Source organism: Callionymus lyra, chromosome 11 (genome assembly GCF_982586985.1).
Source record: "Callionymus lyra chromosome 11, fCalLyr1.hap1.1, whole genome shotgun sequence".
Taxonomy (NCBI): Eukaryota; Metazoa; Chordata; class Actinopteri; order Syngnathiformes; family Callionymidae; genus Callionymus; species Callionymus lyra.
Window position 1 is genome coordinate 8,963,862 of NC_141828.1, and position 15,880 is coordinate 8,979,741.

At 40.9% G+C, this 15,880-nt stretch overlaps 1 protein-coding gene across 1 annotated transcript in view; it reads right to left on the reverse strand.

Moving 5' to 3' along the window:
- Window positions 1-1,124: 1,124 nt before the first annotated feature.
- ttc7a (tetratricopeptide repeat domain 7A) overlaps window positions 1,125-15,880 on the reverse strand; it is a 59,693-nt gene continuing 44,937 nt past the window's right edge. The window contains exon 21 of the mRNA XM_087803265.1: window positions 1,125-5,647. Coding sequence (XP_087659391.1) covers window positions 5,429-5,647 — 219 coding nt within the window. The 3' untranslated portion in view covers window positions 1,125-5,428. The remainder of the gene's footprint in view (window positions 5,648-15,880) is intronic.

Genomic DNA, 15,880 nt, shown 5'->3' on the forward strand with positions numbered 1-15,880 from the left:
ATGGAGATCAAAGAGAAACTATAGATAGAGATAAAAGTCAAACTATAGATAGAGATAAAAGTCAAACTATAGATGGAGATAAAAGTCAAACTATAGATGGAGATAAAAGACAAATTATAGATAGAGATCAGAGTCAAACTATAGATAGAGATCAAAGTCAAACTATAGATAGAGATCAAAGTCAAACTATAGATAGAGATCAAATACAAACTATAGATAGAGATCAGAGTCAAACTATAGATAGAGATCAAAGTCAAACTATAGATAGAGATCAGAGTCAAACTATAGATAGAGATCAAAGTCAAACTATAGATAGAGATCAAAGTCAAACTATAGATGGAGATCAAATACAAACTATAGATAGAGATCAGAGTCAAACTATAGATAGAGATCAAAGTCAAACTATAGATAGAGATAAAAGACAAACTATAGATGGAGATAAAAGTCAAACTATAGATAGAGATAAAAGACAAACTATAGATGGAGATAAAAGTCAAACTATAGATAGAGATAAAAGACAAACTATAGATGGAGATCAAAGAGAAACTATAGATAGTGATAAAAGTCAAACTATAGATAGACATAAAAGTCAAACTATAGATGGAGATAAAAGTCAAACTATAGATAGAGATCAAAGTCAAACTATAGATGGAGATAAAAGTCAAACTATAGATGGAGATCAAAGAGAAACTATAGATAGAGATAAAAGTCAAACTATAGATAGAGATAAAAGTCAAACTATAGATGGAGATAAAAGTCAAACTATAGATAGAGATCAAAGTCAAACTATAGATAGAGATCAAAGACAAACTGTAGATAGAGATAAAAGTCAAACTATAGATGGAGATAAAAGTCAAACTATAGATAGAGATAAAAGTCAAACTATAGATGGAGATAAAAGTCAAACTATAGATGGAGATCAAAGAGAAACTATAGATAGAGATAAAAGTCAAACTATAGATAGAGATAAAAGTCAAACTATAGATGGAGATAAAAGTCAAACTATAGATGGAGATAAAAGTCAAACTATAGATGGAGATCAAAGAGAAACTATAGATAGAGATAAAAGACAAACTATAGGTAGAGATAAAAGTCAGACTTTATAGGGGTACAAATCATACTCTAGTTACAGATCAAATGTTTTCTACAGTAAGTCTTAAAGTAGAACTTTATTGATCTCTCAGGAGGTCTCCTTTGGGAAATTGTCTTGTCTATATGTGCTCAGAAGTCCCAACAGGGTGAAGGGTTTGAATCCCATAAGACGTAGCCAAACAGACTCTCTTCTACGAAGGCATGAGATGATGGTGCCACAGGTGACCCCGATGACCTCGGTCACTCTTGTCACCCACCTGTGACTCCTCGTCCTTGTTCGGCCTTCACAATGACGGTTTTTGGTTTCTTGTTTGGCACCGTGTTGCTGCGACAGCCAGCTCTTGCCCTCCGTGTGCCCCTGCAGTGTTGGCACCCACACACACCCCCGACCTGAATACCAGGGCACACACACACACACACACACACATACAAACAACTTTGTTTTTTCTGTGTACTACTTCAACATTGAAACTGTACTTGAGTGAGAAAGTCACACATGAAGAACTTTATCTCAACAGATTTGATTGATCGTCTGAAAAACACGCAGCAAAACATCATTAAAATACTGACCTCATAAGAAACCTCTATTGACCTTAACATGACCTTGATTTGACCACTATTTGACCTTTGCATTCTTTGCTTTCCTCCAAAATGTGTATGACTTAATGCATATTTATTGTTTTAATATGACACTTGACCTTTTTTGGATATTATATTTTCTTCTATTTTGACAACTTTTATAATCACTTTTTTGTATTTTAATTATGTATTTTGAATATTTGTTTTTTCAATTTCATTTTAATTTCTAACATTTTCTTTTCTCAGATAGTGTCGCATTCCTGACAGTAATAGTCAAAATTCTCAAATAAAAGTCACATTTCTGAAAGTCAAAGTCAAAATTCTCAGATAAATATTCATGTTTCTCACACTAAAATAAATACATTTCAAATAAGAGTCACATTTAGGAAATTATAAGTAAAAGAATTTGATAAAGAGTCACGTTTTTAACAGTAAAACTCAAACTTCTCAAATAAGAGTCACATTTCTGAAAGTCAAAGTCAAAATACCGGATGAAGGAGTCACATTTTTGACAGTAAACGTCAAAATTCCCAGATAAAAAGTCATGTTTCTGATAGTAAAAGAAAAAAGTCAAATAAGAGTCACATTTCTTAAAGTCAAGTCAAAATAAGAGAATAAAGAGTCACATTTTTGACAGTAAACGTCAAAATTCCCAGATAAAGACTCATGTTTCTGATAGTAAAAGAAAAAGGCAAATAAGAGTCGCATTTCGTAAAGTAAACGTCAAAATTCTCTGATAAAGAGACACGATTCTAACAGTAAAAGTCAAAATTCTCAGATATAGAGTCACATTTCTGGCAGTAATAGTTGAAATTCTGAAATAACAGTCACATTTTTGACAGTAAACATCAAAATTCTCAGACAAAGTGTCATTTTTCTGATAGTAAAGAAAAAAAAGCATCAAATAAGAGTCACATTGAGGGAATTATAAGTAAAAATAATGGAATAAGGGTCACATTTTTCACAATAAACATAAAAATTCTCAGATAAAGAGTCACGTTTATGACAGTAAACTTCAAAATCCTCATATATTCTTATCCTTCAAGAGTCATTCTTGTCTGAGATCTTTTTCTATTGTAGCTACGAAGTACACTATAAACATGAGAGAAACAAAACTGATTTAAATTTTCAGTCCGATAGAAAAGAGTGATGGTGGCAACACTCTCAGCATTGTGTGTGTGTGTGTGTGTGTGTGTGTGTGTGTTATGACTCTGGATCATCTCAGGTGTGTTCTGCATGTTCTCGCTCCAGTAAATTGAGCTTCATCTTGTCATTCTGAGCAGCTCTGCAGTCTCTCTCGTTAATCTATCTCCTTTTACCAGAGCTGTCACCAGTGTGTGTGTGTGTGTGCGTCCGTGTGTGTGTATGTAGGTGTGTGTGTGTGCGTCTCTGTGTGTGTGTGCGTGTGCATGTGTGTACTTCCCTCCTCACACGGCGAGATTAGACCATTCATCTCCTGGAGCGCCACAGTAGGTGTCACGTCGCACTAATGAGCAGAGGACGAGTAAAGAAAAAAGGAGAGGGAGAGAGAGAGAGAGAGGGAGAGAGGGAGCAGCCGATCGATCGGGAGTATCGACGAAGGAGGGAATTCTCACTGGGATGTTCTCTGAAGGCAGGTGGACTCCCCGGGATCTATCAGAGGAGGCTGGGACGAGAGCATGGGAGACATCAGACATCAAGGCTGGAGAACAACAGGAGTTATCAGTGTGTGTTAGGAGTGTGTGTGTGTGTGTGTGTGTGTGTGTGTGTGTGTGTGTGTTTCTCTCTCTCCCCGGTTACTCCAGCGAGGGGATGGCTGCTAGGCAACCGAGCCACATCACATCACATCAGGCCGGCCCGGAGAGAGAGAGAGAGAGAGAGAGAGAGAGAGAGAGAGAGAGAGAGGCGTGGGGGAGACGGAGGGAGGAGATGGAGGGAGGAGATGGAGGGAGGAGGTGGAGGAGTGAGCGGCGGCGTTACGTAAGCCGGCGGCTTCGCTCGCGCCGCTCACATTAATGTGCTCGGGCACTCGGAAGTGATGTCCATTAGTCACAAGTGACGGGGCAGGTGAAGACGCAGCGTCCAGCAGGGATTTTAATGGAGGGCATTACCAGCCCATGAGTAACACACACAAAGACACACATACACACACAACGGCCATGATGAAAGAGGTGAACCCCAATCACACAAACCCACACCAGAACCCTTGTTAAACACACTTATTAGACTGAGGTGAAAACGATCGACCGACCCCCGTCCAGAAGGTCACAAGTTTTTGTGTTGGTTATTGTTAGTGTGTAGAGGTTTACTTTGTTACTTTTAAAGTGTAAGGTTATGTTTTGCTGTAAGTAAGTGAATGATTTTGTTGAATTGGTTTTTGTTTTTATTGTGGGTGCATGTTGTTTTTAGTGTGGTGTGTGACCGGTGTGTATAAAATATTGTTTAAGTGTAAGATTTTCACCATACTGTATGTTTGGCTGTGATTTAGTGTGGGTGTATGACTATGTTCTTTGTGTGCGCGTATGAGCCGGTGTGCATTAAGTTGCGGGTTTAAGAGTGTGTTTAGTGTAGGATTGTGACCCTGTGTGTAGGTGTGCTTACGTGTTCGACCGGTGATAGAAAATATAATCATGTGTGTCTTTTAGGGTGGGTGTATGATCCTGTGTGTGTTTAGTGTGTGTGAATCGTTTTGTTTTTATTGTTGTTCAATGTGCTTAAGTTAACTTGTTTACAAATGTGTTTTTGTGTAAGATGTGTGTGTGTAAGACCCTTTGTGTAGTAATGGGTTTTAGTGTGGGTGGAAGATTGTGTGTGGAAATGTTTGTGAGTGTGATTTAGTTTGTGTCAACGGCCCTGTGTGTTCTTTGTTTGAGTGGATAATTCGATTTTCACCCTGTGTGTAATTGTTGTTTAGTGTTGGTGAATGAGTGTGCCTTGTGTGTGTATGAGTCAGTTTAAGAATGTGCTTTAGTGTATGATTTTTCCCCTTTGTGTAAGTGTGTTTTAGTGCTGGTGTATGAGTGTGTGTTTTGGTATAAAATGATATAACCCTATGTGTCCTTTAGTGTTTGTCTATGATCCTGTGTGTAGTTTTAAGTGTAAATTATCATGAGTGTGTTTAGGATTAAGTGTGGATTGATGAGTGTGAAAAGAGTGTTTTGTGTAGGTCTTTGTCTTGTGTGGAAGCGTTTATTTATGAGTTTTCGCTAGTGTGGTTTTTAGTCTAAAATTATAACCCTGTGTGTCTTTTAGTGTAGCTGTATGACCAACTGTGTGTATTTGGGTTTAAGTGTGGGTGTATGACTATGGCCCTATGTGTGTAGGTGTGGGTTAATGAATGTGGTAGTGTGTTTTTGTGTTGATGTATGTTTGGGTGTTTTGTGTAGGTTTATGTGTGTATGTTTTTGTGGAGATCTTGATGGGTGTCTATGAGTCTGGTGTAGGTGTGCGTGGTTTGTGTATCACGTGTGTTACATTTATTGTTATCTTCAGGTCAGGACCGTGTTTGTCTGTTTGAGATGTAGGTATATTTACAATTGTGTAGGTTTCTCTAGGTGTTTGTGTGTTACGTTTATGAGCAGCATGTAAGCAAACAATCTGACGTATAAACACAACAAACAAAAAGTCACAACACAAATGAATGATTAGCAGCTGAGTTCAGTGAGGTGAGCCGGTTCGAGTCCATGTCGCCGCACAATAAATATACTAAGTTCCTCTTGTGAGGCTGAAACAAACAAGTCTCTTTGTAAGTCCAGTCGGGTCAGAGCGACCCGGCCCGTCACAGCTCCCGGGGGATGACGCCGAAGGGTCTGACGGGGCAGGTGGCCTCCAGCTCCAGGGCCGTGAGGAAGTGCTCCGGGGCCTGGCTGCACCCGCGCGCCTGCAGGGCCTCGCCAAGACCGCTCCAGGCCTCGTGGGACGTGCTGTGGATCTGGACCGCGTCCCGAAGGACCTTCTCGCCCAGGTGGACCCGCCCCATCTTCACCATCAGACGACCCTGGACACACGACGACGATGATGATGAGACCATGTGACCCGATGACGCAACAGTGGTTGATTTGTGAACAGATGCTGATTGTTTGGTTTTTTTAATCCTGGATCAGAGCTTCTGCTCTCATGTGGTCACTTTAAAAAGTGACCTTTGCCATCGCAAGTAGTGCTGAGCTGTCAATCACAGCAGGGGAGTGACACCAGAGGTCACTTCAGGTCTGGAAACACTGCTCTGATCTTGTGTATTTATCTGTCTTTTGTGTGTTTTATTATGGATTACAAATAGATGTTTGTCTTGATGTTGCTCTATTAAATCCCAAATTAAATGTTTGTGTCTTATCTCTGTATGTCTTTGTGTGTTTTTAGATGCATGTCATTTTGTGTATTTCATTTTGCATTTATTTAAATCCAGTGTGTGTTGTTTTGCATGAATTTATGATTTCCTTGTGTAACTGTATGTTTAGTCACATGTCTTTTTCTCATGGTGGCTTTTTGTGTGTCTCCATATGTGTGTTGGTTTGTACTTTATTTTCTTGACCATGACTCTTTTTGTGTGTCTCCATATGTGTGTTGGTTGGTACTTTATTTTCTTGACCATGATTATTTTTGTGTGTCTCCATATGTGTGTTGGTTGGTACTTTATTTTCTTGACCATGATTATTTTTGTGTGTCTCCATATGTGTGTTGGTTGGTACTTTATTTTCTTGACCATGATTCTTTTTGTGTGTCTCCATATGTGTGTTGGTTGGTACTTTATTTTCTTGACCATGATTCTTTTTGTGTGTCTCCATATGTGTGTTGGTTGGTACTTTATTTTCTTGACCATGATTTTTTTTTTTGGTGTCTCCATATGTGTGTTGGTTTGTACTTTATTTTCTTGACCATGACTCTTTTTGTGTGTCTCCATATGTGTGTTGGTTTGTACTTTATTTTCTTGACCATGATTCTTTTTGTGTGTCTCCATATGTGTGTTGGTTTGTACTTTATTTTCTTGACCATGATTATTTTTGTGTGTCTCCATATGTGTGTTGGTTTGTACTTTATTTTCTTGACCATGATTCTTTTTGTGTGTCTCCATATGTGTGTTGGTTTGTACTTTATTTTCTTGACCATGACTCTTTTTGTGTGTCTCCATATGTGTGTTGGTTTGTACTTTATTTTCTTGACCATGACTCTTTTTGTGTGTCTCCATATGTGTGTTGGTTTGTACTTTATTTTCTTGACCATGACTCTTTTTGTGTGTCTCCATATGTGTGTTGGTTTGTACTTTATTTTCTTGACCATGATTCTTGTCGTGTTGCTTATCATCTTATTCTGAATTATTTACACAGAGTGTGAGTTTTTGTGTGTTGTTATTTTTGTGTGTTTTACTGTATGTTTCTGTTTAGAAATTCTCCTTTTTCATGGATTATGTTCATGTTTGGTGTGTGTGTGATTCTGAGCGACCTTTTTCAAAATCCATGCTTTTTGTGTGTAACTACTGTTTGCTGATTGTGTGACGACAGGTTTTGAGAATTTCAGCCTTGTGCACATGTGTGAGTTTTGTATTGTGTTTGTTATGCGTATAACCCTATCTTATTGTTTATTTCTTTAACCTAAATCTCTTTTTGTCGCATCTTTTTGTGTCTTTGTGTGAATAATGTGTGGGTTTTGTGTGCATATCCTTTTGTTATCTATCCATATATGATTTCTTTTGGTGTGTGACTTATACATGTTTGTGTATTTTATGCATTTCTGTATCTAAACAATTTTTTAACATGTTTGTTAATTTTTAGAAACCACATTTCTGTTTGTTATGCTCCGGTTGCCACGGCGACGTCTCCAAACACACACACAAGAGAGCAGACAAAACTCTCGATTGTGTTCGTGGCAATCATTGTCGCTGCGGTGACACAACACTGACACTCGTTGACACAACACTCCGGCGCTGCACAGTCACCGCTGGTGAACCAGCAAACATTAGCTGCAGGAGGAGCAGCAAACACTGGAGAAGGTTCAACATGGCTAGAAAAGTGGGAGGAGCCACGGCGCAGGTGAGTCGTGGAGCAGAAGAGGAGAACTTCATCGTTGATTCAACAACTCGACACTTGCTTGTAGCTCCAGGCGCCAAAGTTAATATTGGTTATTAAAATCGACTTCCTGCTCGACATAACTGCAGCGACTGAATCAACACGAGTGAAAAAATACCAGTTGTGTTGTTGACTTTTCGTCCATTCAAACCTCACAATGATGAGGAAAAAACTGCAGATATTGAAATCGCCTTCAACTTTATATTATTGTCATTAAAAGAGATAAAACAGAAGTCGTGCGTTGACTTTTTGACTCTTCGTACGACTCTAAACTTTGAAGCTGTCAGTGCACAGAGGAAGTTCCTGCAGTGGAAAGTGGAAAGAACTTCCGTGTGACACTGTGTCGGTGCTGGTGTCGTGCAGTAATGCTGCTGCCTTCGGCTCTCCTGATAACATTGTTAACATGCAACCTATGTGTGTGTGTGTGTGTTTGCTTGTAGGTGCGTGTGTGTGTGTGTGTGTGTGAAGGTCATACTTGACCAACAAAGACCTTCAATCAACAAGAATTGATTATCAGAACTAGAGTCATATTGCTGTCAATGCAAACAAACTAGCTCTCAGTTAGCGATCTGCAGTCACACACAAGTTAGCATGACAAGCACACACACATACACACACACACACACACACACACACATGCTTAACTGGCCTCAGGTTGGACGAACACTTTTGTCGTTTCTCACAAGCTCCAAATTAATTGGGCTGAGCTCACTTTGCTGTCCTGGGGCTCAGATGCAACTTTCAGTAAGACCCACACACACATGCACGCACACACACATGCACACACATACACGCACACACTACAAATATTCTTGGATACACTTTCCTATCTTCCAATGTTTCTTTGCAGTCGGAGAACGGGGGAAAACCAGCTCTTGCCGGGATCCAACGCTACTTCTGTCAGGGCGACTCACTGCGAATTGTGCGTTTGACGTGTGCGCACACACACTGAAGGAGTAACACAAGTCCCTTGATTTCTACTTCACAAAATTGACAGACGTATATGGATCCATAGAAGCTTCATCAATCGAATGCTGACTCCTATTTTATTGATGCTTAAAAGAATCGTGTAATTTACAACAGAAACTACACACTTGAGCTACTACACAAAAAAATAGAAATGACTAATTCAGTTCAGTCTCCAAGTTACACTCTATTGAAAAAGAAATGTTACTGTTTTGTTAGTTGCACTATAAGTCGGTAATTTGTGTCATTTGTTACTTTTATTGTCATGTTCACTATGTTTTTGTGTATTATTTGCCACCAGTGTGTATTTATTTGTGTGCTATTTGCAATTTAGATGGAAAAAGATGCTTCTCTTCGGTTCTTTTTGTGTGCATGTTATAGATTGTGTGTCTCTGCTTGGTTCATGCTTTGTTGTGTATAATTTGCATGCATGAGTTTAGTGTGTATTGATGAGAGCACCTTGGTGTCTTGTTCACAGGTGAGGGTGTCATTAGGAAGAAAGAGTGTAAAAGTCAGGAGAGGCTGGAGGTGGTTTCATATTTCCAATAATAGTCGTGTCAAAGTGAAAAAAAAGGAGGCGCTCGTCGGCCGTGACACAGCGAGCGCACGGAGGGCGGGTGTACTGTAACTACCATCTGTCTCCACTTTTACCTCGGATGATCTTCGGCTTGGTTTTCTCTCTGGCTCTGCCATTTCAAACCCAACTGATCTGAGCTCAGCCAATCTGCGGAAAGGCCAGCGTTTTCTCAACTCTGAGGACGAATTTAGGCTTGAAAAGCAGCGAACGATCTGAGGAGTCGTCAGCGGAAAATGTCACAAGAGTTTCAGGGAAGTGGAGTCGGGTGTTGGTAATGTTGTGGTTGATGATTTAAGCTAAGCTAACGTCTGTGGCGGTGTCATGGCGTTACATGTGGGGGGGGGGGGGGGGGGATAAAATGCAGTTTTTTGAAGGAAGGTGTTTTACTGTATCGAATTGTGAAGGTATGCATGCTATAGGTGGATATATAAACACAAAATTGTCGTCATTTCACTCACCGTGTTTGTGTACTTCTTCTTGCACCACACCTTGTTAATGTTGTGACAGGATTACAGCGCCACATACAGGCCTGGCATGTGTCCTACATGGTTTCCAGTTATCTGACCCGCTAGTAACAACAACATCTCCGACATCACAAACCTGTTCCAGTAAAACATACAAACTGCTTCCTGTAAGGCTTGAAGCAGCTGTTCTCTAAATTTAGTAACTGTTGTAGAACGTGTTGCTAACCAAGTTGCCGAAATTCTCAGTGAACGCAAAAGCTGAGCTAAGACCCGTCGTTGTTTTAAAAGAGAAAATTAACTTTGAATTTCTATTTTTCAACACAGTGCGACTCAGTAAGGAAAGGTCACTCCCTTGCTTAGACGGTGGTTGGCTGCATCCCCAACCGCTATTCTATCTTTTGTCATCGTGCTGACGTACGTGAGTGGTTGGACATCAGACTAGCAACACATCTAACAACCAAAAACCAGCATAGCAACATCAAGATTAGCTACAGAGAGTCATGGCACTTTTACACCACAGAGTCCCTGCCCTTCATGACTCAACACCACTCTTTTGGTGCTGTGGTTCCACTGGCCTCGCTACCTACCCTGAGGGACGGGGACAAAATAACAGAGAGCCCCAAAACTTAGAGACAATGGTGTACTTAGCAGACACAAAGAGGTCTGGACCCCATCCAAGCACCAGGAACAACTATTTAGAGCGAGACATTGTTCTTCTTCTTGCATTGTTTTTTATATAAAAATGAATTGTTTCTCGTATTGGGAGTCTTGCTGCTGACTCTTCAGTGCCCGGCAGTCGGTCACCGAGTGCCTTTTTAGTACCTGCTCGGCTCGCTTGGTACCGAAGCAGAGCAGGAAACACTGAAAATAGGATCTGCTTCGAGATACCCTGTTGGTGGAAACGCAACAAAAAGCCGGTACAATCGAGCCGTGTCCAGTAGAGCAAGGGTTAGTGGAAAAGGGCCATTGGTTGAAGATTGGTTGCTTGGTTGGTTGCTATAGATACCATAGCATCGCACATATAATGGCCAGTAGATGCGCCTTGTTTAGCTGTTCTTTTCAGTTAAAGAAATGTTTTAAGCTTATCTGCGATGTGTCCTAAATCGCACACTTCTGCACATACACTTAATATTCTGAGTGCACAAGTGTGTCCATGTTGAGCAGTGTGCGAAAATGTAGTGCGCTATGAGCCCTCAAATGGCCAGAAAATTGAGTCTGGATCGATGGACACTTTTGCACCCTTAACGTTAAGCTAAACTGAAGCTACGTCACTGACGACGCGTCTTCGGAGCAGATACTGACGTAAATATAATGAGAAAACACTAATTTTAACAAAAAAAAACCCACGACAACATCAATAACACAATGAAACACAACTTAATAACTTGTTTCCATTGGTGAAAAGTTATGTCAAGTGTCAGCGATAGTGTTTCAACGACTGGTTACAATCAGTGTTAAAAAGTAGTAGAAGAAGAAGCTGTCGAGTCATTTCCTGTTAGTGTGTAGCAGCAGAGTTTGATTTGAGACAGAACTACACTGTTATAATTTGAGCACTGGGCAAGTAAGTGCACTATCTTACAGTATACTGTAAAGCAGTGCACTCAGAGAAGTGCGCGATTTGAGACACAGCCCTGGTCTTGGCTACATTCATGAATCACCAAACTGGTGTCAAGCTGGTACTGCTGAAGTACTGGTGCTCCAATAACGGACAACAAATTGTGTGACACGAGATTGAAGACGGAGAGCGAGATGACAAACTGTTGATTAAAAAAAAAGATGGCGATGAAAGAAAAAAGCAAGGAAACGTAAACACGAGCTCATGTTCGCGAACCCTCCTCCATCTTCACGCGATCTCACGGACGTGCGACCGAGTTAATTCGGGAGGGAGAACGAGGGCGTGAGCTCGGCCTTGAGAGCGCAGAAGGAAAGTCGAGATCGAGTGTCTAATGGGACGAGGGGGGGTTTGGGGGGGCTCATTAAGAGTTTGAAAAGCAGCCAACCTGGCGACGGGACGAGCGAAAAGGGCGATGCATGGAAATGAAAATGGCGGCGTCGACAAACAGAAATAAGTCAACCCAGATGAGCCAAACGGAGGTTTTTGCGGCCAACTCCAGATAGTTATTTCCAGTCCTCTCTCTTCTTCTTCTCCCTCCACTGCAGGTCTTCCTCAACAGAATACATTTCTCCCGGTTGCTAGGCGATCCCATGGAGCAGCGAGAAAAACGAGCGTTATAAATAATGCATTTGCATGATCTAATCAGTCGACGCGAGCGCGAGGAAGATGGCGAGCGTCTGATAATTGGGACACAATTAATTCACGAGTCCTCGTCCTTGAGAGTGTGTGTGAAGTGTGTGTGTGTGTGTGTGTCGGTGTGTGTGTGTGTCGGACGAGTGTGCGAGGCTGACTCAGAGCAATGTGGAGGATGTTGGGAGTGGGTCAGATTCATTTCGTGCCATCGCCGGAAGCGAGACTGGACGCATTTCAGGATCAGCTCCCCATCTGAGCGCCGCACTCGCTCACACACACACACACACACACACACGCACGCTCAAACACATGCACCGTGTGCCTCAAATACACACCAAAACACTTACCATAATGAGGTTAAGGGGGGGGCAAATGTGTAAAAGCTGACGAGGCGGACAGCCTGACAGACGACCGGGATAGGTGCTCAGATGTGTCCCGCGGGCTGGGAACAAACAAACACACACACACACACACACACACACACACACACACACACACACACACACACACACACACACACACACACACACACACACACACACACACACACACACACACACACACACACACACACACACACACACACACACACACACACACACACACACACACACACACACACACATACCAGAGTGTTGCTGCCTCCACCACACCCTCACCCATCCTAAAATACCAGCAGCTGACCAGAACTGTGAGTCCACTGTACTTCCCTCACACACTCTCTAAAAGCCAACACATAGCGGCCGAGAGCTAAGTGGTGCGTAGTGAATAAGTGAACATGTTGGTCGCCCGGTTATTATGGGCTGCACCTCGGGGTCTGCTTGGTTTCTACATGACTTCCAGTCATGGGCTTTTCCATCCCCTTCCCCCCCCATTTCTGTGAACCGAGGACATCTTGTCACCAGTGTTGTGTTCTTCTCTTGTGTACACCGTTGTGTATTTTCTTTTGCTTTACATTTTCATTTCCTTGTTTTTGATTTTATCCTGCCATGTTTTTACAATGTGATATGACTTAGTTTGTTTTCCTTAAGCACTGGTTGGTACACATTTTGTGTATTTTAAGAATTTCTATTTATATATATTTTGCTGAGATTGTGGAGATTTATTGTGTGTTAATAGTGCTTTATCTGTGTAGACTCGTTTTTTTCACTGTGAGTTGAATATTGTATTTACCATTTGCATATGTACACTCCTGTGTGTGTGTAGATGACAACATGAATTTGTTTAAATGTTTTACTATGGTTACACCAAATGTTTTCACACACTAAAATATACATTTGTGTTTCATCATCCATGTGTGGTTTGTAAGACTGTGTATGGTTATTTTAGTTAGCTATTATTGTTTTATTTTGTACAGTTTGTGTACTTTCTTAACACGTCTTCTTTAAATTCAGTCCATTTGTGTGTTTTGGTGTGTTTTATTTGTGTTTATTCCTAACTAATTTATCCTACACAATAAAAACAAAGTGAGAACTAAAAATGAAGACAGTCAATCAACTGATGACTAAAATACATGTTTTTTTTGCTCATTATTTTTTGTTTATACCTGCTGTGTTTTGTGTGTTGACATCAAATAATAAAGCACTGATTTATCTTCGCTATAACAACACAGGAGCATAATCCAGATAGGAGATGACGACAATAAGAGGCCATCTAGGAGCTTCAACATCCATCTGAGACGTGGAATAGACAGCTGCCTCACAGAGCCATGTGGCACATGAAGCCTTGTCGCCTGGTTACACCCTGGTTGTATTAGATTACAGCGCTCTTGAAAACCACGGCTGAATAAACTACAGTTTCCAAACTAGAACGGATTCTCTTTCACAAACTCATAGGCGACTCCGAAATCTCCATAAATGTCCCTCTTTTCCAGAACAAAAGCCGTTGCTTCTATCATCTGTTGGCCTAATAACGATCGGATCTCCGGGACGCTCAAGGAAAAGTACAGTATGTACTTTTGCGGATCTCCAGTGGAAGAATATCAACCAAGAATATCTTCCGAATCCCCCTCAAGGCGCGAGAGAGAGAGAGAGAGCGCGATAAATGGGCCACCGGCACATAAAGCGTCCGCGGCAGATACAGCTTAAAAATACATGCGAGCAGCCAGGGCCGCCAAGAGGGAAAGAAGCGACTGTAGGTCGGATTCTGGCAGGATGATGCAAAGCCAGAAAGATGGGAAATGCTCGGAAATGAAATGTCCCGCACGCTCTCCCACCACGGCTTGTTGCCGCCGTGCACGGACGACAGTATTAGCTACACTTTAATCCTTAACACAGCGGGTCCACTACTGTGTCGTCAGCATGTAGTTCATCCAACAGTCGTCGTCTGAGACTAGAGCAGCGACCGTGCTGAAGTCTCACGAGAGCTGCCACGACTATAAACAACAGCCTTCTGTTCCAGGTGGCAGAAGTAGATTTGAGAGATTACGTCGACTCTCTGGCTCGGGAATGTCTTGCAGAACACAATTTTGAAATAATATCTACACCCTGGAATCAGTATTCCTGTCCACGCCATGGCTGTGGGTCACAAAGGCTTATTTGACCTGAAATGCGCCCCCTAGTGGTTCACGACTAATATTTTGTCTGCTAACCCAAATTAATTTACTTCTGATATGAAACTATAAAGAAGGAGAAAAAAACAGATATATAATATAATAAAAATTAAACATTTTTAGTGATAATAAAACATATTTTAGGAAAAATTGCTTAATAAAAGCTACAGAAAAAAATATTCATTATATATTAATGGCCTAAAACATATTTTTACATTGTGTATTTTAAATCATAAACAAAACAGCAGAGAAAGACAAAATTAAACGATACACATCCTTGGCTAGAAGAGCTTCTTCAACCCACTCATTCACATTCTTGATAGTAATACGTGCAATGGAACTGCTTATGATATTGAAAGACATTGAAAGAAAAACACTTTCATGTCTTGTAAGAAAAGCCAAAATCAAATAGCACGAGAAAAAAATACTTCTGTTTCCTTTGAAGAGACATTAGTTCAGCTTCAATTACCCCAAATTATTACCCTATTGGTAGAATATTGTAACTACACACAAGTGATACAGGATTCTTCTCGTCTTATTATCAAGAGTTTTTATCTTGTTTTGAAAAAAAAATGTAAACACGGAAAAGAGAATCTACAGCAAAGCAGTGACACTATAAACAATTCATTCATTCATTTATTCTACTCCAACACCAGGGGGAGGCAGAATCACTATTTTCAAATCTACGGACAGGGTCTTTAACATTCATAGTCAATTCATATGCATAAATACTGTATGTATATTAGGCGTATCATTGAAGTATTCCCAGTAGTACTTGGATTATTTAAAGGATTTTAAATGCATGTTATAGTACTTTTTTTAATCCCCAATTTTTTTAAACCAAATATTAACTTGAAAAAAACAAAATTAAGATCATAAATGATGATAAAAGAATGGCTCATTGGATGGTGAATGGATTCGTACGATTCATAATAATAGCCGAGTTAAATATGTGGTTCAATGAGGGCGCAGACACACACACACACACACACACATACACACACACACACACACACACACACACACACTGAGAACACATCTGCCCTGTCAGAGACCCAGTGTAGAAGCTGCCAGCTGGATTTGTTTCAGCATTTCTCCCCCTGGGATTGGTTCTCTCAAAGGCCAAATATGGAAAAGACGCATATCTGAACTACACTTGTACACACACACACACACACACACACACACACGGTGACACACACACGGCAACGTGCACAGCAGCACTATCCTTATGTGGTCACAAGGTGGCCGGCATTCAGAGTGATGTCTTCACTCGCGGTCGTGTGTGTGTGTGTGTGTGTGTGTGCGAGGTGGATTTGAGGAATATCCCTCTTTCACCATGACAACAGAGAGAGGTCAGAGGTC